This window comes from Trachurus trachurus (assembly GCF_905171665.1).
Source record: "Trachurus trachurus genome assembly, chromosome: 17".
Classification (NCBI taxonomy): Eukaryota; Metazoa; Chordata; class Actinopteri; order Carangiformes; family Carangidae; genus Trachurus; species Trachurus trachurus.
This window is the reverse complement of record NC_139900.1, coordinates 13,411,493-13,434,065: the sequence shown is the minus strand read 5'-3', so window position 1 is coordinate 13,434,065 and position 22,573 is coordinate 13,411,493. Positions and strand designations below refer to the sequence as shown.

General features: G+C 40.0%; 2 protein-coding genes across 2 annotated transcripts in view; one reads left to right on the top strand and one right to left on the bottom strand.

The window, feature by feature from the left end:
- Positions 1 to 442: 442 nt before the first annotated feature.
- On the top strand, positions 443 to 4,645 carry LOC311000333 (retinal homeobox protein Rx2-like; the record flags this gene model as incomplete). The annotated part of the gene is made up of 3 exons (XM_083991015.1): positions 443 to 722; positions 3,681 to 3,937; positions 4,208 to 4,645. 3 exons carry the CDS (start codon positions 443 to 445, stop codon positions 4,643 to 4,645), a joined length of 975 nt encoding a protein of 324 aa, XP_083847141.1.
- Positions 4,646 to 11,183: 6,538 nt separating this feature from the next.
- LOC311000546 (dynein axonemal heavy chain 8-like) overlaps positions 11,184 to 22,573 on the bottom strand; it is a gene marked incomplete at both ends in the record, with an annotated part of 29,061 nt that continues 17,671 nt past the window's right edge. The window contains 35 exons of the mRNA XM_083991285.1: positions 11,184 to 11,474; positions 11,655 to 11,776; positions 11,998 to 12,187; positions 12,386 to 12,538; positions 12,616 to 12,772; positions 12,867 to 13,027; positions 13,122 to 13,223; positions 13,394 to 13,510; positions 13,618 to 13,773; positions 13,929 to 14,081; positions 14,183 to 14,256; positions 14,360 to 14,562; positions 14,650 to 14,765; positions 14,848 to 14,969; positions 15,063 to 15,253; positions 15,502 to 15,754; positions 16,329 to 16,434; positions 16,649 to 16,831; positions 16,912 to 17,067; positions 17,162 to 17,317; positions 17,394 to 17,565; positions 17,669 to 17,796; positions 17,882 to 18,019; positions 18,587 to 18,802; positions 19,035 to 19,202; positions 19,294 to 19,470; positions 19,877 to 19,980; positions 20,069 to 20,187; positions 20,290 to 20,516; positions 20,712 to 20,876; positions 21,302 to 21,455; positions 21,565 to 21,695; positions 21,784 to 21,906; positions 22,054 to 22,246; positions 22,332 to 22,495. Of these exons, the coding sequence (XP_083847411.1) occupies positions 11,184 to 11,474; positions 11,655 to 11,776; positions 11,998 to 12,187; positions 12,386 to 12,538; positions 12,616 to 12,772; positions 12,867 to 13,027; positions 13,122 to 13,223; positions 13,394 to 13,510; positions 13,618 to 13,773; positions 13,929 to 14,081; positions 14,183 to 14,256; positions 14,360 to 14,562; positions 14,650 to 14,765; positions 14,848 to 14,969; positions 15,063 to 15,253; positions 15,502 to 15,754; positions 16,329 to 16,434; positions 16,649 to 16,831; positions 16,912 to 17,067; positions 17,162 to 17,317; positions 17,394 to 17,565; positions 17,669 to 17,796; positions 17,882 to 18,019; positions 18,587 to 18,802; positions 19,035 to 19,202; positions 19,294 to 19,470; positions 19,877 to 19,980; positions 20,069 to 20,187; positions 20,290 to 20,516; positions 20,712 to 20,876; positions 21,302 to 21,455; positions 21,565 to 21,695; positions 21,784 to 21,906; positions 22,054 to 22,246; positions 22,332 to 22,495 (5,541 nt within the window). The remainder of the gene's footprint in view (positions 11,475 to 11,654; positions 11,777 to 11,997; positions 12,188 to 12,385; positions 12,539 to 12,615; positions 12,773 to 12,866; positions 13,028 to 13,121; positions 13,224 to 13,393; positions 13,511 to 13,617; positions 13,774 to 13,928; positions 14,082 to 14,182; positions 14,257 to 14,359; positions 14,563 to 14,649; positions 14,766 to 14,847; positions 14,970 to 15,062; positions 15,254 to 15,501; positions 15,755 to 16,328; positions 16,435 to 16,648; positions 16,832 to 16,911; positions 17,068 to 17,161; positions 17,318 to 17,393; positions 17,566 to 17,668; positions 17,797 to 17,881; positions 18,020 to 18,586; positions 18,803 to 19,034; positions 19,203 to 19,293; positions 19,471 to 19,876; positions 19,981 to 20,068; positions 20,188 to 20,289; positions 20,517 to 20,711; positions 20,877 to 21,301; positions 21,456 to 21,564; positions 21,696 to 21,783; positions 21,907 to 22,053; positions 22,247 to 22,331; positions 22,496 to 22,573) is intronic.

Here is a 22,573-nt window from a genome sequence, read left to right as displayed (position 1 = left end):
GTAATAGAAATAATGCTAACTTAGCATTTCCTTCTGAAAGATATTCACATGGACTATTTAAAGTAATTTATCTTGACACAGGTCAACTTGGTTACAAATTATTAGTTTTAACTTCCGCAACTCTCACATGCAAAACAAATAAGATTACTGATGTACTACTTTTGAATGTAATTGCATCTCTGCAGAATTTATGTTGATTTGTCTATTTTCCTCTTTCAGATGAAAATGTGAGCTTGCTCTGCTATTGAGGAAACAATACATCAACCCTCACTGAAGTTATACTTGAAGGATACAGTCTTCACACTTCACATAAATCTGCTCCATTGCATGTGAAGCAGAACAGCTCTGTGCAACAGCTGCTTCACCTTCTTTTTCACTTGGTAGCAAATTGCTTTTTTTGTTTTTCTGACAAGGAAGAGAGAACGTATCCCTAAAAGATCGGATGCATTTGCCAATGGATACCCTGGGAATTGTGGACGATAGTTGCCTGGACAACTATGACATGGCAAAAGGCGCCGGTTCAAGCAGTGGAGGCAGGGTCCACAGTATTGATGTCATACTGGGGTTCACTAAAGACCAGGACCCTTTACTCCATTCAGTAGGAGATGACGACAGCCAGAAAGCCAATGAAGAAAACCCACAGCACTCTGAAAAGCAGGTCCCTTCAGACCCCTATGGACACTTGCCAGAACTGGGCGACGGCTCCCAACACTCCTACCAAGGTGAGTCTTTTTAAAACAGAACTTCTCAAAACTCTCAGAAACTTTTGCTCTGGATGATAATGAGTTCAGGGCTTTGTGTCTCTAACAATGCAACAAGTGGAACTGGAGATGTCCTCAGTTTGTCAAAGTGCCGTACACAATACTCCCACACTGTTTACACAACGTACTGGACCATTGCTCTTTCATAAAAATTCAGTGTTTTAGCAGTCATAATGACTTATTTGGTTGTTTGAAATTAATATTAAGTATGTAAATGTAACTTGTACTTAATCCGAACAAGTCAAGTAGAAAACGAGAAACCTACTGTAGCACTACATTCAAGTGCAATTCAAAAGTTTTACGTGCAAACTTTTGACTGACACTGTATATTTTTGTGCCGACCTCTAGAGATTAAAACATGACATTCACAATACAAGACAGCAGAAATAAACAGCAGCAAAAAGAAGATTGATTAAGTTAGATTCTTTGTCTGCCTGTTCTGATATTGTTTTTATCTACATGAACACAAATAGTACGACATAATTTAGTGGTACCATGTCAAATGGGAGTATGCTATGTGTCCATCATTTTATGCCTTTTCTCTTTTTGTTTGACACATGTGTAGCTACTAATATGAAAATCAGTTAGACCCTATTCATGTGCTTTAGTGCCAGGGCCCAGATATTGTTACTTAATGAGACGCCTGGATGTGAGTCAAGTTTAATGTAATTAGTTACACCTGTGCTCGTGGTGTCCTCTTGATTTGTTTATTGTGAGAAAGGTCCATTCAGCCGAGCTCATGTGTTGTATCTGGTAACTCTGGGAAGTTGACATTTATAAAATACCCTATAATGTATAATAACTCAGATGAGAGTTTTGCTTAACCACAAAACTGGTTGACGCAATTATGGACTTTGGGGAGTCTGTTGGAAAAAAATAAGTTCAAAAGTTGGTGAAATTAGCCTTTTGCCAGCCAATACTTCATACTGTAAATGTGTTATATTTGGGCATTATAAGGGATATTGGAAGGTATATCGAAGTTTCAATGGCTTTTGTTTTACAACTACTTATAACCTAAATATCCTATTAAATCTGTCAGATATTAGGAACTTATTCAGCTGATGTTGGTTTAAGTTATCCAAAACAACAAAGGTATATTCTCTGAAATAACTTATGTACCGATGAAGCACTTTTGGTAAAATTACAATTAAACAGACCTTGCAAAGAGCAACAAGCAGAACAGTGCCGTAGAACAATGGACACTTACAATCCACAACTTCAAACTACAGAAACAACAGTTATTCACCGAACAATAGATGCATCAATTATTTTTATTTATAGGGTACAATTGAGTGAATATAGCCACAGCTATGAGAAACACCTGTCCTGACATGCTTAATAACTGAAAATATCAAAACTTAATAATCAAAGCTGCAACATACACCATGTTAACAGTACAATAACTGCCAATGTACAGTGTTCACAACAGACAGACCCCAGGAAAGATTTCTTTCTTTCTCTTACTACACTTTTGGCAAATAAAATGACAATTTCTCCATTTTCATAGACATGACTGATAACTGCAGATTGAGGGTGTTTACTCCCTGGACATACTAAAGAAAACTAACTCTCACTATATGCCATACATGCCAAGACCATGAAGTGACTTGAAAAGTGATTTCTGACAAATCTCAAAACTTTCACTGTCACAACAATCAAGATTATGTGCAATCTGAAATTCATCATGCTGCATGCTGTTTTTGCTACAAGGTTCACGGTTTGAGCAGGTACGCAGAAATATGGAAAACTTAAAAAGAAAACACGATTCCACTCATTCTGCAGCATATTCATGGTGTAAACTGGACTCTGGAACAATCATATTTTTAAGATCAAAACAAATAACACAAAAGCCTTTGCTGCTTGGCATCCTCATTCAAAACCAATGATCTGCTAACCATACCGCCTTAAGTGATTTGGTACGATTAACGAGCTTTGAGGCATCACACACCTGGCTCACTTGCTCTGCATCAATTTCTTGGAAAATGCTCTCGGCCTGTGCAGAAGCCAACTAAGTCCCTTGTTAGATTAGAGGAGGCGGGCGCTTGGAGCTTTAACTGGTAGCATCTGTTACTATGGGATTATTGCAAGGGAAGAATTCAGTGAAAGATGTGATGTCATTTGTCTCCCCCAAACCCCTGTGGTTCACAGACCCTCAGCAGTAATAGAGGGTCAGCAGTCATTAAGCTGTTTTCTCATGAGGAGAGGATTTCACTTTTTGACTATCAGGGTATATGTTAAGATGAAATGATCAATAACACGAGTAAAAATGTTTTCGCCTTGAAACTGGATAAAATAATGTACATTAGATCAGGAATAATTCAGCTGCAATTCATTTGATAACAAAGAAACAAATAAAAGGTATTCAGTGAAGTATTATCGCTCATAATCAAAATATTGAGGACTTTTTAATGGTTTTAGTGTCATGAGAGTTTACTAAGCTTCTAGCTAAAAAAAGAAACGGTGACAGGACGGAAAGTATTGTGGGCAGATAAGTTGTTTGCTGATAAACTCGAGTCATCAAAACTTTTAATTATATAGTATGAATAAATCAAACCAAGTTGTTATGGGGGAGCCAAAACGGCTTTGTGCCCCTACAGTAAATTGATGTAATCTTTGGCTGAGTGGTTTGTCTGTGGTGTAAAGACTTCTCTAAGATGCTGAACTGCTGCCTCAGCTGTTCCCTTCGTCCTCCAATTCTTGGCTTTAGTCAGTCAACCAAATAAGATTTAGTCAAGATGGCGAATTCAAGGGCTCCTTACTGGTTTGACACCAGTTCCACACCAGATGTTTCTTAGAAATGCTACATTAATTTTGAAATTGTGAAATTACAGATGGTAATGATGCAAGTTTTAGTCATTTAATGAAAGACCTCTTAATTAACATTAAAACTTACAATATGTAATTTCTCCTTCATTTAAGAATCAGACCTTTTCTCTGGTGACAAGTGCGATGGAGAAATGAGTGACCTGCAGAAGGACATGGATGATGCTGAAGGGTCTCCAGATCCCATGAAAGAGGAAGAGCACACTAAAAAGAAACACAGAAGGAATCGCACCACCTTCACCACGTATCAGCTGCATGAGCTAGAGCGAGCTTTTGAGAAGTCCCACTATCCAGATGTCTACAGCCGTGAGGAGTTGGCAATGAAGGTCAACCTACCTGAGGTTCGAGTTCAGGTAAAGACATGTTGACATCTTAATGTCCAACAAAGAAAAAAAATACTTTCTTTATCTATTTCATTGTATCCTTTTCTGCAAAGACAAATCATAAATTAAATGCTTCAAATCTATTATCACTACACATCAGCAGATACGAGAGTTATTTGTGGGACGCATAAAGGCTAAACATTCTTCCAATTCTTTCCAACGTCTGCAACAGTGGCGGACAGCCCAACACTTGTGTGAGTCTTGCCATTGTTTCTCATCGCCTCATTTCTCTCTTTCCAGGTGTGGTTCCAGAACCGAAGGGCCAAGTGGAGACGTCAAGAAAAATTGGACACCAGCACCATGAAGCTCCATGATTCCCCAATGCTCTCCTTCAGTCGTCCCCCAATGCCTCTCAACGCCAGTCCAGTGGGTAACCCGATGCCCCTAGATCCCTGGCTGACCTCGCCCATCTCCAGTGCAACGTCTATGCATACAATCCCCGGGTTCATGGGCTCACCGCAGGGCCTGCAACCTGCGTATCCAAGCCACAGCTTCCTCAACACCCCGCCTGCCATGGTCCAAGGTATGCAGCCCATGGGCCCACCTCCCTACCAGTGCCCTCCCAGCTTCAACGATAAATACCCAATGGAGGACGACAGGAGTTCCAGCATTGCAGCACTCAGGATGAAGGCCAAAGAGCACATTCAGTCGATGGATAAAACCTGGCAGCACATGTGATCTGGTGAGGTGCTGTGAACGGATTTTTGAGCCGCTCCCGTGAATGTTTACAAACTGCTTTTCCACTGTTTGTTTCATGTACCAATGCAAAGGATACATGACACCAAAGGAGGTCTAAGTCTGTTGTTTTTTCACTGATGCTGACAAGCAATTTTCACAACGAACTACTTGTGATTTTTTTTCCCATCTTAAATTCAATTAATTTTGAATCAAGTATGTTTAAGGCCCAAGGATAAATGATCCAATCTCTGGGGTCATTTAGTTTGGATCAGTTCAAATTGTCTGTCTGGGAATATACTCTTTTTGAGTGAGAGGAAATCTTCAACATGAATGTTTTGACAGTAAAAATACATGTCAATGTTACAATTTTGTATATTTCTGGCGAATGTCAGGCAAACTGAAATGTGGTCTAGTCTATGAGAGGCTTTGTAGAGCCATGTGGTTGGTCAGTAGTAGCATTGTTTTTACTTTTTGAGTGATTACCTGGTTGCAAATGTCAACAAATTTATGCAAGTTTTCTGTCTTAATCGAGTGGTGGGCTGACCAAAATATATTTTATTAAAAAAAAAAAAAAAACCTTTCCCAAACTGTGTACCTGGATAAGCCCTCTCTGTTCCCTTAAAGACATAATGAGGTTTACTGTAATGACCACTGCACTGCGCTTTAAGGGTCATTGTGGGTACCTTGTCCTGTAGAATTAGACATTTTTAGTATATTTGGTCTCTTACCCTGGGTGGCATGTACATTTTTGTACTGTATTTTCAGTTGCTATAAAATGTGCAAATATATATATATATTTTTAAAACAAATTTTCCCACCTAAATCTAACTTTGATTTGAGTTCAAAGGCAATATGAGCATTTTTTGTTTTTATTTTATTTAAATCATTAAAATGGCCTTTTGGAGTACATGGAGTCCTGGTGGGGGAGGTTATCAGAAGTCACAGAGTGTAATCTGGCTTGGAAGCTAATTTAAACAGACAAACTCACCTCTTAACACCTAATTACTGCTTTTAAAGCGATTAACCTCGGATTGTCAGCCATAGACAGAATGCCCTCAGATGCCCCTGAAAACCCCTTTTCAAGACCTGATTAACTCCTCTCAAACTTGTCCAGTTGTATTTTTCCTAATTTACAGCTACAGCACTACCTATCAGTGTTATTTTTTATCACCATGATGCACCGTCCTTATCTTCAGTCTTAATGGCAAAGGATGTTTCCCATTGCATTGTTGAGAAATTGTTCACTCAAGCCAAGTGGATTTAGACTGAAAAAGTTAATGAGTGCTGGCAGCCTCTCATACCTCTTGAAATAGCACAGTTTGATGCAATTGTAGGACGATAAATCAAAGGAAATGACGTTTCGCTGACGTTACTCAGACATTAAGTCGTGGTGAACCTGGGAGTGTCTTTTTACACTGCATGTGCATTTGGTGTGTGTGCTATTCAATGGATATATAAGGGTGTTTTGCTAACAAAGTGAGACTTCCAAATCAAGCTTTCTTCTGTGTTACTTCTTCTGCTCTTGAAAGGAATTAAACTTATTGTTTCATGGACTCAAGGAGACAGGAAACTTGCAAAGCACCTTACCTTTGTTTTCCTCTACTCTACAAAATGTTACATTAAATTAGATTTATGAATACCTAAATCACTCAATTTACAGTACTAATCAGTACCAATCAAAAAGTACTGAGGAAATGCTTTGAGAAATCCACTCAAAGTCCACCGTGAATCCCATAATGAAGTGTAACGAGGACTGATCAACGCAATCACTTAAAATGATCACCACTTATCTCTATATCTTGGCCTTTGGAGACAGCAGCATCCACACTCTCAAATGTACAGGTTTTGTTGTTATTTTGTTATAAATCCCTGTTAACAGTGGACTAAAAGGCCAAAGAAATGAAAAGGAACATGTCTTTTTACTAGAAGAAACATTTCTAAATATATGTGGATGTTTATAATTTTTTTTCATCAGTTTTCAATATAATTATACACTAATTTTTAGTTCTTTCAAGTTTTTAAATTGTGACATTCATTTTCCATGTGCAAAACACAGAATAAAGTTACAGTAGCACTACTGTAGAGGCACTTTGACTGTGGATTTTGTTTTTCTTTCCACACATCCATTAGTGAGACACCAACATGACTTAGTGCCGTTAATGAGCACCGGCGTACAATAGGCCATGTAAGCTGTGACAGAGCAAGCTGGTCTGATGGAGGCCTGTTGTGTTCGTCCAGGCCTGTGGAGCTTTGCCAGGCCGTTAGGCAGATGAAGCTCCACTCCATCAGGCCCAACCAGGGGTGTCAGGAGGCCCCGCCTGCTAGGCTGCAGAGGCCACAAGGGCTCAAGCTCTAATTGCCCTCCAGTAGCCTGTGTGGCTTAACTGCTCCAGTTTTTTGGGGGGGGTTGGAGGATTGAATAGTGACATACTAAGACAACCTAAATTTAGGAACTTAATATGCACAAATATCTGAAACATGGGGCAGTTATTTTAAAAGACGTGTCCATCAAATGCCTTTATGCTAGTCTATTGTACGATCGACAGTTTAAAAATAAATAAATAAATACATAAATAAAAAGTTTTGGATGTTGGTGTAGAAAATTAAAACACCAAAACATCAGTTTTATTAGAGTAGTTTCAGAGCCCAGTGGTATGCTCAGATTATCTAAAGGGGAAAAACTTGAAATCATTTAACTACATTTAACTACCTACAAGGGTTGCTTTTTTTTTTTTTTTCGTCGTAGTAAGATAATGCTTCAGTTTACAGCTTCCAGAATACCAAAGCCAACTGCTTGAAGAGACATCACTGCATTAATTGTAAACTGATATTGAGTTGCGTCTTTTTAGAATATATTATTTAAAAGGACAAAACTAAAAACTGCTCCAGTTTTGGCATGTTAGATGGACTGTTGCTGCTCAAATCCTGACAGGCATGTTTGTAATTAATAGTGTAAATGCATTTCAGTTACTGTCTATCTTGTACACATTAAATGTTTCAGACCTGTCTGTGAGAATAATGCTGATGTTTCTGTGAGAGTTTGAGTCTTACAGAATAGTATAGTAGGAAACTTAGTAACTCTGCACTATGAAGTTGCCTTGACAGGACGTAATCATCTTAATATAGTAAAGTTTAAAATTGTTTTTTTTCTGTCTGCCCTGCTACTAATTGCTATGCTTTAGTTTTGCAGGGAACAGTTGATAAATATTCACTACAGTTACATGCTTGAGCAGTTAGTCATAATAGATCAGCAGAAAAGGATGTAGATGAAAAGAGTCTTGACCATGCTATATTTAGTGAATACCCTCTCTCACCACACCTTTGTCAGAAAGACTCAATGTAGCAGCATCCAGAAATTGCAAGAGACGCACCCAGAACTAGTAATTAATTACACACATTATTATGTTATTTTGCTTGGTCAAGCATGACCTTCGCTGGGGCCGAGGCTCTAGTTAACAGGCTGACTAGTGGGATGTGGTCCACGGTGGAAATAATAAGGGAAAAGAGCGGAATTAATTGGGTTTGATTAAGAACACTTTTCAAAGGGACACCATTTTCCCCTTTTGACATAATTGCAGATCACTCAGGGGGTTGGGGGGGCGGGGTGTGATGGCTGGCGCCAGTAGCTTGTCTTTGGCCTGGTGTTTACTTTGTGAAAATGCACATCACTCAGACACCACCCCTACACATGATGTGCATAGTAGCACACATGTTAGTGCCTTAATGCTTTAATTGCATTGACTAAATCTCTCTGTAACATACAGTATAATATTAGAAACTTTACTCACTAATATTGGTCTAATGCTGCTTTTCAGAAACCATGCAGTCCTGGATGCAACTAAAGGGAAGCTACACACAACATTAGGTTTGTTTTTACAAAAGATTATCATCTGGCATGTGTCTTCCTCCTCCCCATTGTATATTTGGAAAAACAGCTTTCCAAAAATGAATGCTGTATGCTTTTAAATTTGGCCATGTTGTTTGCTAAAAAACGTATTTTATTGATAATTAATATGCTATCAGTGCTTTCACCAACGCACATCCAATTTTTCTCCCAGCTTTTAAAATTCCCCTGTCATCAGTTGATAGTTTACACTATGTTTACACTAAGTTACAGACTTCTTCCGCCTTTTTCTGTGGCTATATCGTGTAGTGACTTCCACTATACAGGACCTCCAACTAGAGTTGAGCCGGATACTCGGCTGAAACGAGTATCCGGTACGGATAATGCACTTTTGCCGAGTACGAGTATTAAACGAGTAATACGAGTCAATATCTGTGCTCGGAAAAAAAAAAAAAAAAAGATTGAATGAATATCCTCATTGGATAGTTGACTGTGTCTGCGTTCTGTGATAGGCTACAGCCCCTCCCCTACACACATGCAGGTGAGTTGCTGTGTCCCGCTCTGATCACTCACACAGAACAGCTGACAGCTGTCTGTCTCTCCCTCAGTCACTCAGGTCTTCTCCCTTAACGTTTAGGGTTTCTTCAGCTTCAGGTTTGTTATTACTTCAGTTACTTACTTATGAACCAGTAGAGTTCTGGTAAACGTGGGTTCGTTCAGACGTGGTGCCGACTCGCGTTGCGTCTCTGCCTGTCGGAGATTTTTTTTTTTCACACACACGCTCTCTCTCTCTGTTTCTCCCTCTCTCTACCGGTCGTCATAGTTTTTTTTTTTTTTTTTTTTTTTACCGTCAGCTGGCTCTAACCAGTTTTTTAAACTTCACGCACTGAGTGTCTGACACTTGCTGTATTTCATAAAAAATAGTAGTGGTATAATTACAAATTAAGCTACACTCTCTCCCCCCTCCCCTCTCTCTCTTATGATCAGTGATACAGAATAATGAGTGATACACAGAGAGTAGCTGACACTCAGCTGTCTCTGTCTCTCTCTTACTCACTCACTCACACACACACACACACACACACACACACACACACACACACCTGGTTTGGAAATAAATAAATAAAAAAGAAAAATCACACTGAACATTAAAAAAAATTAAAAGTTAAAAAAAAAAGTTGAGTATGAAAACTCTTACATTTTCCTTCATAATTGCAACCCCATGTGTTGTATTCATTGTTGCAAAACTTGTTCTGTAAATAGTTTGTTTGCTATCGTGATTAAAACCATTGATCTGAAGCTCAATGCTGATGCTGTCCTGTAAATAGTTTTCTAATTAGCAATAACTATAACAATTTCTGATCAACCCATGTCAATTGCATGCTTAAAATAACATACCGGTTAAAGCCTCGCCCATTTCAAGACAACCCGACCCACTTCTGGGTTAAACCCCGCCCACTTCCGGTTTAGGCCCCGCCCACTCCGAGTACAGATACAGATACAGATAATTCATATGGTTAACAGATACAGATACAGATACAGATAATGCTGTACTCGCTCATCCCTACCTCCAACAGCCCTTAAACTCTTATGTTGGCCTTTCTTTCCCCAGTAAAAGTTACCTGTTGCTCTTGATGCTGGGGTGAGAGTGGTGGGCCCAAGTGGCGCGATGGTTGGCTTTACTGGTTTCATCTCTACTGTGATCCTGTACACAAAAAAAAGGTCTGGGCATCATCATCATTTCATAAAGAGCAACAAATTCAAATAGAAGAGTCTTACCTTCTTCCACTCACAGGGAAGTTGAACATGTCACAGTAGATGTCCCTGACAGCCCAGTACTACAGTCGCTGAGTCAGTGCCACCGTTTTCAGTGCAGACATAGAGATGAATGGGTTGCTGTACAACAACAGTTGGAGAAATACGTTATGTTAAATTATATTTCAACGCTCTTGAATATCAAGTGGCGAAATATTTGAGGGGGAGGATTTAGCCACTTACCGCCCACGGTACATCTGACAGCTTGAGTATTTACCCGAGAGGCGCCACATTTGAACCGGAAATTGCAAAGAAGGCACCAACATCGCCAGTCTCGAGCATGGATCTAATACATCCACGGTCTCGAGGCTGGTAGCCGCCAAACCGCTATCAGCTCCTTTGGCATAGCTGGATAACCAGCACCGCATCTCTTGTTTTTACATGACAAACAGAGCAGTGGACTTTGGTAAAACACAACATGCAGGGCAGGCCTTAGGTCATGGGTTCTGGCCCCTTTTCGATCAAAGAAAAAAAAAAAGATCTGATAAATAAGCATATCATCCTCAGGTGATTTTAACAGAATCACTTTCAGTTAAGTATTTGCTAATCACGTTTTATGTAAACTTAGTTTTGTAAAGTTTGTCCGAATGGGTTTATCATGGCTATATAATCCTTGCTAGATAGATAGATAGATAGATAGATAGATAGATACCTTACGCATCCAAGGCTGAGAAATGATTGTGCTACAGCAGCGTTCACATTAATGCAATAGAGAATAAGAAGAATGAAAATGAAACAATATATCCACAAATCTATAGTTCATGATGATAATCAATACTTAGAATAAGTATACCTGCTCTTGACAGCCTTTAAAAACAAAAATTTATTTATTTCTTTTTGATCAATATTATACATCAATTGGAGACATGCAGTCATCTTCTATGCAATGTCACAGAGCAGAGCGACCCCACGCAGGATCCAGTGGTCTGGTGATTCACTGCCACTGGGCAACACCACTGCTGTGATGTAATTCAGGTCTGTGCGCCTTGGTTTCTTGTAGACGGGACATACATACAGTTTAGGATCCACTGGTGCAGTGGAGTTGACGGCAAACATGTGGATGACGGGCAAAGGTATGAAGAGCACTTTAGGTGAAGACTCAGTAAGGCAGGTGTTCTTCCTGTCCCAGCCAGCGCCATCCAGGAACAGACCATAAACATAAACTCCCTCCTGTTGAGATAAACACAATCAGTGACATGTTCATTTGTTTCACATCAGTCACTTTGTCCACACACAGTACTGTTGTAAAAGTAAATGTCCAGCCAGTTTCCTAAATGTTAGTGAAGGCTGAGCATGAGTTTATGCTTTGCTGTTGGCGTGTTGTTAGTGTTCTCGTGCTCTTTGACTCACTGAAGGCGAAGCTGTGATCTCTTCCCTCCCCTGCTTCAGTACTTTATTGTGCAGGGTGACTGTGTCCAGGGCCCAGCCTTTGTTTGCCCTTGTTACTTCTTGTCTCATAGCTGTGAGGAAACCTGTAAACGGCCCCAGGTCAGGACATTACAAGCATAAATTCATCTGAATACAAATCCGCTTCAGCTGATAGTAGCATTTGTTGGACTTAATTTGAGTTCACCTTACAACCAATAACCGGTTGGCATGTTTCACTAAATCAGGGAGAATATGTATTTACATCTCGTATAAATGTTGTATTTATTGGAAAAAGGCAGCTCAGGGTCAGTTATCTGTTTCTCACCTTGTGGGTTGAAGAAGCCGGTCATCCAAAAGGTTTTGGGTCTTCCACCAAACACCCAGCCGTAGAACTGTTTGTTTCTCTCTACCAGCTCAGTGAACCAGAAGCCCAGTGTCGATGACTCCCAAGAGATTTTTCGCCACAGATTTGGCACACGGGCATCGAAAATATTGTCCAGGGCATCGCGCAGGTTCTATAAGTCATGTATAGATAAAACAGTTTCTCTTTAGCACTTCAAAAAATCATATTTGACGCAGTTTAAAAATTAAATCATCATACTTCAGGAATACGATTACTTCACAATAGAAACGTATACATTTAAAGTAAATATGAACTGAAGTTTGAATTTCAGAAAGCAAAGTCCGACAGTGAGATGAGTCTGTAATCTGACCTCGCTCATTATGATGGTGCCATCAATGGCCAGCTTCAAGTCAGTCAGGCTGGTGCGCACCACGCCGATGATCCTTTGCATCCTGTCAACCTCCTGACGTAGGAAGATGTTCATTGGCTTCAGGGCGCCCATCTTCAACAGCCTTTCTCTGACCTATACCCATAAAAATGTTTAGAATTCACTCAGTGCAAGAATCAGTAACAAAAAGACCAATGGTTGCACAAGCTGACCTCATGTGGCACATAATTAGGAGGCAGTTTGTCCAACATGTCTTCTGCCATGCTGTAAACAATGGACTCTCTGGTCTCTCCTGATCCCCCAGCACTTTCCTTGGGTTGAATATTTGTGATTGTGTCGAGCACTTCAGCAGATGTGTTTGTCTGATACCTGGTCAACATTTAACAGAAAGTAAAAATGCAGTGTCAACATGAAACATTATAAGCTCAATATGATCATTAATAGTTTCAGGATGTCTCATTACGTGATATCAGCATTCGGATGCAGCCCCAAAGCTTGAGGTGAATCTACAGTTGGCAAGCTTTCAATGTATTCCATGTACTCGACTACTGTCTTGCACACTGGAATTTTGTAATCCGTGTAGAAGCAAAATGCTGGGTCGAACATCTTTTTACTGAACCACACCTGCAATTAAAAACACAAATGCATTGTAATACATTACCTAAATGATTGATCAGGGAGATATAATAACCGAATAAACACAGAAGTGAGTTATTACACGAGCAAAGCACTTGAGCAGGCGTTTGTCGTAGTCATCTGTAACCCTTCCTCCGTATTGAACCTCAGCTAGCATGTACCGCACAGTTACCCAGGAAACATCCTGTGAGGGAGAAAAGATATTGTGTCTTGTAAGCCCTTATAGGCTGGGCGCCTTAATTGGTGCACGACACGTTAATAAATATAAATTCATTCATTCATTCATTCATACAGTAAGACGAGATAAGCTAAGATCATAAAAAAAGCCTTAAAGCTAGTCAGTTGAATTTTCACCTTCTTGGGACCGCAATCATCCAAGTGTCTCTCAACAAATTCCACACTGGCAGTGAAATCAGCAGAGTTGAACTCATAAGGTATGTTCCAACCCAGGGGGCCAAATTTGCGTCGCTCCTAAAAGAAGTGTCGAAGCAAATTATTATGTGTGCAACCAATACAAGTTATAATCAATTGAAACATAGGCCCTTCTACGTCATCAGTGATTTGCAAATGACCAGTACCTGCACAGCAGTGTGGAGAAAAGCTACACTGTACAGCAAAGGCTTCCACATGGGCAGGTTGCTGACTTCCAGCTGGTTCTGTGAAATTCCTGCAAATGTTCGTTTCAGGCCGGCGCGCACTCCTTGGGGTGGATCATTGGTAAACTTGATAGAGGACTAGAGGAAAAGAGGTGAGGAACATTTGCTTTAAGCTTGTTCATGTACTTGTTTATAAAAGTAACACAGTATTTGTAGAGGTTTGATACATTACAAAAAATAAAGCAATAACTTCTTGACACCTTCCTGTACATAAAGGTTTTGTAAAGTGTCACCTGTAGGAGAGTGATGGAGAATCGGTCGTGTGGCTCCGTGGTGACCCACACTCTGAAAGAATCATGCATGCTTTCTGTGACTGTGATAGTTTCCAGCAGCTCATCCATAAACTCCAAGCCCAAGTGACAATTTTGCAGCAGGACCCAGCCGCCCTACATGCATCCAAGTGCAGAGAACACAGATCAGGTGAAAACTCAGACATCACTTTGTAAACACAAACATACAATGTACGTCATAAATTAAAAATAAGAACCTGTGTCATCGATGTCTGAACAAGCTTCCTTGCATGAACCTCTTGCCCCTGCCCCATGGATATAGCTCTGCACTCTATAGGACACAGCAATGTGTTAAACTCATGACATACGACACAATAATTCCTCAGGTTTAAAATGAGAAGCTAATTCAAGGTTAAGAGGACTGTAAAGCTCACCCAGTTGGAGTCTCTTAGCGAGTGCTTCGATTTGTTCTGTAGGATCTGAGCCCATGGACAGGAAGCAGATTAAAGGGGTGCGAGGGTCACTCTCCTCCCATGTGCTGTGAAGGTTCAGGATGACTGGCTCAGCAAACCTGTCACCCATGGAATCTGCCACGTACTTTCTTGCCTGAGACAAGGTACGGTCCGGGCACCAAGACCTGTCGAATTAAAAGCTTGTAAGATAAATGTAATATCATATTGTGTATTTGAGCAAACATGGAACATGAGCAGCACCAGGATCCAACCTTATTAACAAAAGTTTACTGAAGACATCAAGGGCGTTGTATCCATCTGGAATGACACCTTCCTCTGGGGCATCGAGATTGACCCATGCTTTCCATTGTTTCCCGTTGTGAGACACCTTCCAAATGTGTCAACAGCAACACTTTGTAAAGACACTTTCTGGGAGGATCCAATGTGTAATTCATAGAGCTTATACTCACCTGATTTATGACGTTAGTGAACTGTCCCAATTTGCTTAGTTCCACTAAGTTCAGCCACACCATATCCAAGATCCAACTGAATGGCTTGGTCGGACAGGTCTTCAAGTCAAGAGCTGCGCCACCTGTTTGTTTATTCAATGAAATGATCATGTTTAGGGAGACCAAATAAAAAAACAAGACGATTAAACCTTTCTAAGAAAAGATGGCTATCTTACCTTTTATAAGAATCTGAAATTTATTGTGCTCTATTTTGTTACCCTGCAAGTCAATCTTGAGGGCCAGCAAGAGTGTGAAGATGAACTTGTGGTTTTCATAAAGGCCTCTTACTGTGTATCTGAACACCTCAAAGGTCAGATATTCAATAATGTTTGCTATTCGCTTTTGAGTTTTAGAGGACTTCTCAGACCTGCAAAAAAATATATGAAAGTGACAATTATAAACGGACAACTAACAGAAACAATAAAATAATAAATTATATAAAAATAAATTATATCAGTACATATTAGCTAGTTGCTAAGCAAAGGGAAACTAAGCCATGGTTTGGTGAGATTCAAAATTCGAAGTATAGTGTGGAGTATGTACCGGTAAGTCCATAGTACAAAAGCTGTGAAAACCCAAAAGCTATTAAAACCCCATGTTTAAATAAAACCAGACCTTGTCAGTGACAGGTCGAAGATTTTGAGGAACTGAGCCAGGGAAGTCTGGTACATAATGTTGACCATGCTCATCTCTGTGATGAGGAAGTAGAGGATGCTGCCTCGAGATGCAACAGGACGATATTCTGCTTGAGCCATGTTGATCTTCAGCTCTGCGTCTGCTGCAATGCTGAGCTTTGCACTAACTTCAGCAGCAGTTTGCTTAGTTACACTCAAGATGCCAATCATGGAGTCATCATCAACCAAGGAACCTCAGATCATACAAACAGAAACGTGTTATTATTTTTGACAAATGTGTAAATACATTACTATATGTAACAGCCTGGTTTGGTTCACTGTCCAACATACATCGCAACCCACTTAACAAAATCATAAACATGAGCAGTAAAATAATCGGACTGGCACAGGAACCACTTCACAGCATCTACAGCAGACGGACTAAACAAAAAGGTTTTCAGATAGCTTCAGACACTGCACACACACTACATAATCACTACAGTCTTCTACCCTCAGGCCAGAGATACAGATCCCTTACTTTTAAAACCAAGAGAGCCATGACAAGTTTCATTCCATCATCGATCAGACTATTGAATAGCTGACCTGGCTTGGCTTGGGTGTGTGTGTGTGTGTTTGTGCCTCCTCTCTTTTTAACATTGACTTTGTATTTCTAACTTTTTCTTAACATGTATGTACTTATCTGTTTATTTATCTTGTTTTAAACCTGCACTGACGCTTTTACACAAATGAAGTTCCTAACGGAAAAATAAAGTTCTTTGAATTGAATTGAATTGATATGGCACTGATGTTTACCAGTAACTGTTTTACCTTTTGTGCTGCTGAGTTTGTACAGCAAGTTGTCTTCCAACTCTTGCATCTTCCTCTTATTGGCAGTTACATCTTCAATCAGCTTCAATCTTTCTGCTTCTAGTTCCTGTTAAAATCAGGTAATAAACATAGCATAAATTCATGTGATGCCTACTGAAGCCTGGAGATGCAAACAACAAAAAATGACGATCCATTTAAGAATGGGTGGTAAAATTTCACTTTTAGACAATTTATCCTGGCAAAACATTTTTCACAAATACTGAAAGGAAAAAATAAAAACAAATACATGTGTGTCCAACATGAAAAAAACAGTCACTGACATATTTTTCTTTTAGGATGACACGACCAAGAAGCTGGTTCTCGAGGCCCTTCATGTTCACAGTGAAATCAATGATGGATGTCTTGGCACTGATTTCTGGTGTGTATGCTGGATTAGGCAGTTTGGTCGTTATGTAGAGCTGGAAGCCATCCATCACATTTGCCTCTTTGTCTCCCACTTTTACCTACACAAGTCAAATCCAACAATTAAAGAGAGGACACAGGTGTATCGTACTGTTATATTGTTGATATTACAGCTGCTTACCTTAAAACTGGTCCCTGACTTTATGAAGTTTTTCTCAAGGACATTGTCAAGAGCAGGGTCAAGCTCCTCACTCACATCTTCAATAAGCAAAGGACGTCCCAAGGAAAGACAGTCTTCCAGATGGGTGCGAAAGAACTTGTGGTTAATTGATGTTACCTGGAGAAAGAGATTAGATTATTTCCATACACGTGCTACCAAAACACCCCATTTAAGTGAAAGTGGTACAACTCTGCTGAATTCCACTGTGTACTTGGAGTTGGTTGGCCTTTTCTTTTTCCTTAATCCATGTCTTTCCCTGAGTCTGGGGATCGATGAGGAGAGGATATCTTGTTGCTTTTGTGACAATGATGCCGTTCTGTACGGACAAGTCATCTCCTGGGAGTCCCTGAAGGTTCCACTCACTTATCTACAACAAAAAGAGGAGTGCACTGTCTGCATCACATGAATAACTTCAATAAAAAGTAAGTTTATATTGCACTTACAGTGGGAGGGTCCACCAGGGCAGAAATTAGGTTTTGGTTTTCTGTAAAAGGGATTTGATGGGCCCTGAGCTCTGCCTCCCAGATCTCCTTCAACAACAGGTCACGATAACTCTGGTTGAATGGTCCACAGTAAGACAAGAAGCCAGTCAGCTGGAGCACATCACCCACAAGTCTGCCAAAAAGAAACAAAAAATATATAGATTTCAGAATACATTGAAAATATTAGAACAAAACTCAGAACTGGAAATAATGGTGGTTAATTACAATAAAAACACCTGTTGATCTGTGATTTGAATTCTTTGCTTTGCTCTATCCAACGAATTTTCTCTCCACTGAGTCCATCAATAAGCGCAGACGCAGCCTGCATTTTATTCCTGCACATCTCAGCATCATCTAACAAGTCCTGAAATCATTACATTTTAAGTGAGCCACAATATTAATTTACATTTAAAAAAGGAAATGCAAAACATTTTTGAGCTTCACCACACCTGTTTCTCTTTCATAGCTGCATCACATTTGGCTTTTACTTTGTCAAACTCTGCTTGCTTCTCTGCCAGCGTAGCCTCAGCTTTGCTTAGCTCATTATTAGCCACTCTCAGTCGTCCTTCTTGAATGATTAGGTTAGCCTAGAATCACAAGTTCATAATAAACCACAGCAGAGGGTAAACAAGAAGAATTCTTCGATCATTATTATTTTAATAAAGTTAATACAAGGGACTATAAACTATAAAGGTCATAGCTGATGATAAGAACACAGGCAAAGAGGACACAAGACAGACACGAGCAGGCTGGTGCAGTTAAGTTATTTTAACAGAATAAATGTGGAAGGCCAGACAGGCTTAGGGGCAGGAAGGCAGTTTAACAGACCTCAGGTTGGTAACAAGAATGAATATCCAGAACAAGAAGACACAAAGAGAGACACACTGCAGCTAAGAGGTGAAAAAATGATAAGTGGAAATGAGCGAGGAAGAGGAGGAGAAGTCTGAGGACCTCTGGTGGGTGACAGGGGTATGACAGGAGACAGAGTGGCCAACAAAAACAGGACAAAGACAAGAATCATGACAGAATATATACCATGTGAAAAAGGCTTAAAGCAGAAATGTTTGAACTACTCATAACTAAATTACTATAGTCAACTATGTCTGATCTACTTTGCCAAAACTTTAAGCTGTTATGAATAAGATTGATTTTACCTTGAGTGGCAATACTTCCTTGTTAATGCTAAAGAATATGGCCATAGCGCGGGTCCACTCTAGCAGACCAGCAACGTTACCACAAACTTTCTTGGCATTTTCCATTGTGTAATCAGGCATGTCAAAGTAGGGCTGCAGCAGTTCTACTGTTTCCTCGTTAATTTTGTCCTTTGGGAACTGCTGGAGCAAAGTCATAAAACCTGGGGCACTCATGAGCTAAAGTGTAGAGAGAGAAAATTGTAGAAAAGAGTCAAAGAGTAACTATAGAGTACTTAGACAATGTTGATTATGTTATAATTATTGCTCTTCAGAATATGCATACTAAATAGATATAGATGTGTATCTCTTTTTGTGAGTTTACAAAAGCTCCTTGTACAGTATTTGCAGGTTTAAAACAAGTGGAGCAGAAATGTAAAACCTGAAACGTCATAAAAAAAGGATTTGTTACCTTCAGTGCTTCTCCCCATGATGGAATAAGACAGCGCAGCTCTTGATCCATAGAGATAGAGTCTAACTTCCTTTGGAATAAAAGCAGGCAGCAGTCCATAATCCTCATGATCAGATGTGGAGGTTTGGACAATTTTCTCAGAGTGGCAATGTCAGCAGGCTTGATGGTCTGTATGAATGTTAAGAATGTACCATGAAATATAATCTACATGGTTAAATAACCAAATATTAAAAACAAACAAACAAAAAACAATTCTCACGTTAAGAGCAGCTAAAGCTGCCTCTAAAGCTGGCTTGGCAGCTTCCAGTTTCTCCTCCGCAATAGCTTTTTCTTTTCCAATTCCTTCCACAAGTTTTTGGGCTTTATCCTTCACAACCTGGACTTCATTCTTTACAATAGTAGCAGCTTCCGCACTGACCGTCACCTCTGCCACCACCTGTGTGAATGCAAAAAGAAATGTATTACCAGATGAATAGTATCACATAAATGTACAACCGCGGTTGAGCTTTTATCTAGTCTTTTTGAAATTCATGACCAACATCTGTCATGACTGCCACTACCTTTTACAGTCTTCATGTCCCAATTCTGAGGTAACAGTCTGAGGCAAGTTACACCTAACTATCCACTCATTACCAGAACTGGGAGCTGATGTGATACAAAGTGTCCATAATAGATGGCTTTGACTTCAATGAAATACAATATTCAAATTTTTTCACAGATTTTTGACATGGTTCTACTCACCTGTACTTTAATGTGTAAAAACCTGTTTAAATTTTGTTCTGTGCTGCACTGTACAGTATGGAAAAACTGGATGGAGGATTGGGGTCTGCATTATTATTTACCTTGTCAGCTTTAATTGATGCTACAGCCAGTTCTTTTTCCTTGACCTCAAGATATTTGGATAGTTCAGCCACAGACTCAGCCGCCTCCATCAGTTTGGCCAACCCTGGGGATCAGTGACAACTTTAAAATCTTCTCTCAGAGTACACCTTACAAAGTACCGCATCATAGCCTTGCAGTTAAATTTGTCTTACCAACACTCATGCGTTCTGCAAGTGTGTTGATATAGTCGTGCTTCTCAGCATACAGTGTTTTGTAACCATTTATAAAAGAGAGGTAAGATTTAGGGGTGACATGGATTCTCCTTCGAAACCTGAAAGATAACACAGCAAACAACTTTAAGCTTGTCAAATATTTTGAAATTAAATAACTAAATGTGTAGTCATGTGAACTACAGGGTACATGTGTGTTGTACCGCTCAAAGTAGCTGTCACAGGCTTCAGATACTTTGTCGTGGTATGTTCCCATGGTCATGACCACAGCAGACTTCACAGCAGCAGAGCAAACCATGGGAAACTCTGACAAGAAGTTGTTGGATACAGCCACGAGAGCCTCATTGGGCCAAGGGGTGAACCAGTCCATTGTACAGCCAGAGGTCAACCCTGGGAACTTCAGGGATCTGGAGCGGAACTTTGGTCCAACCTGTTAAGAAGAGCAGAGAAGTGTAGATGAAATTAGAATATAAACAGAGGTAGCTTAGTAAGTGCAATGCAGCAGTTTAAATAACTTTAAATGAATATGGAAATGCAGAGAAATACACAAGGAAACAAAGAATCTGAGTACCCTGTCTTTGGGTTATTGCTTTTGGGTGATGAATATGCAAAAGTTATGACCTACTGGTGAGAAGCAAAGAACTACATGCAGGTTCTTTTTGGATCGGGAGATGAAGTAGTCATAGAGGTTGTCAAAAGTTGGTGGGATACGAGGAAACTCCTTCTTCATCACAGGGATGAGGTTCTGAGTGATCTCTGTGATCTCATCCTTGGCAAACAGATTGGAGACCTGGACACAGTTAAAACACAATCAAGTCGGGGCGGCGTTTAGCTCACTGGGTAGAGCTGCCGCCCCATGTTGAGGCTCAGTCCTCGGTGCAGGCGGCCCCGGTTCCCGCGTCGGACGGCCCTTTCCTGCGTGTCATTCCCCCACTCTCTGCCTCCCCGTTTCCTGTCACTCTCGACTGCACTATCAATTAAAGGCAATAAAAGCCCAAAAAATATACTTAAAAAAAACAAAAAACATAATCAAGTCATCAGAATCAGTAAAAGCCATTTCCATCTTCATTCTGTCTCTAATCTTTGTTTCTGTAAAATAGCAACAATATATTGTTGAAATGAGAATTAATGAGACTAAACTAAAATTTCTAAAGGCAGGGGCAGTTGGTTGTTTTATGTGACCATGGATTTAAGAGTCAAATACATCAAAGGTACCTCTCCAGAAGAAAGAACATTGTTGAGGTACTCCAGAAAGGCTTCATCTTTGATTTCATTGTCAGTAAAGAGAAAGGTGATGCCTTTGCCGTCAGCCCCAGCCGTTTTATACAACAGTTTCATGTCTTCCAGGAAATTACTTATGTTGTAAGTTCTGAGAAAACAAAATGTAAATGTAAGAAACAAGACTCCAGTACATCATTAAGTTTGCATGCAGTGACAGTGTGAGTTTTTATGTCAGTGGCTTTTTTATCTAAGCTCACTTTGTCAGTGTGATCTGGAAGATGCCGTATCCAGCGATGTATGCAGCAAGGCGAGTCAGACTCTGTTTGCCTGATCCTCCCACTCCCACAAGCAGGGCATTTCCATTGTCAGTTCGAATGATGCGTGAGATCTAAAGGAAGGAACATCTCAAATAAATCTGAATTATCTACAGCCTGCACAACAGGATATGTATTAGTCAGGTTAGCTTCTAGACTGACCTTAACAAGATGAGTCATGGCATCGGTGAAGAAAACCAGATCTAGGTTAGCGCCTCTCACAACCTCATTGTGCTGGGTCTGGTACATCAACAGCTTTTCTTGTAAGAAATTAAGACTTGGCACCTGGAGGAACAATAGTTAACTCATATTAGCAGGTAACATCACTCTTGATTTCAATTGTCTGAACACAAGAAAAATATAACTAAAATAGTTAACTCAGATGATGCTGACAGCTTCCTACATCTATCAATAGTATTAATACCAAGTTACCAGTTCATAAATTTTGGGGGCATCAAAACAGGCATCATCATCTTCTTCTCCTGTGGGCTCAGGAGCCTCTCGTAGGAAGTCCACAAAATATGGCTCAGAATGAAGGTCTGCGACAAGACTGGAGTCAATGTGCTCGTCGACCACACGGGTTAAAGCCTTCTCAAACCACTCTCTGTCCTCATAGCAAATAAACCTACAACAAAAGAAATGTCTTATTTAGCTTTTGTGCCACCCTTGGTTCATTCAAAATGGGGATTCACTGTATGAAAGGACTGTACCTGTCAGCTATAACCCTTGTACATTCACTCTTGAAAAGAGCCATGAGAGTGAGGATATCATCACACTCCTCAGCTTTTACATTCAACATCCCTTGCCAGATCCTGGACAAGTCTCTCAAATTGAAGATGTAGTGGAACTTGGATGGTGTTGGCAGCATTTTTGCCTTTAATGTGAAATCATTAAATCATGTTATGACATCATCATTATCAATACACAGTAAGGTGCATGTTTGATGACTATA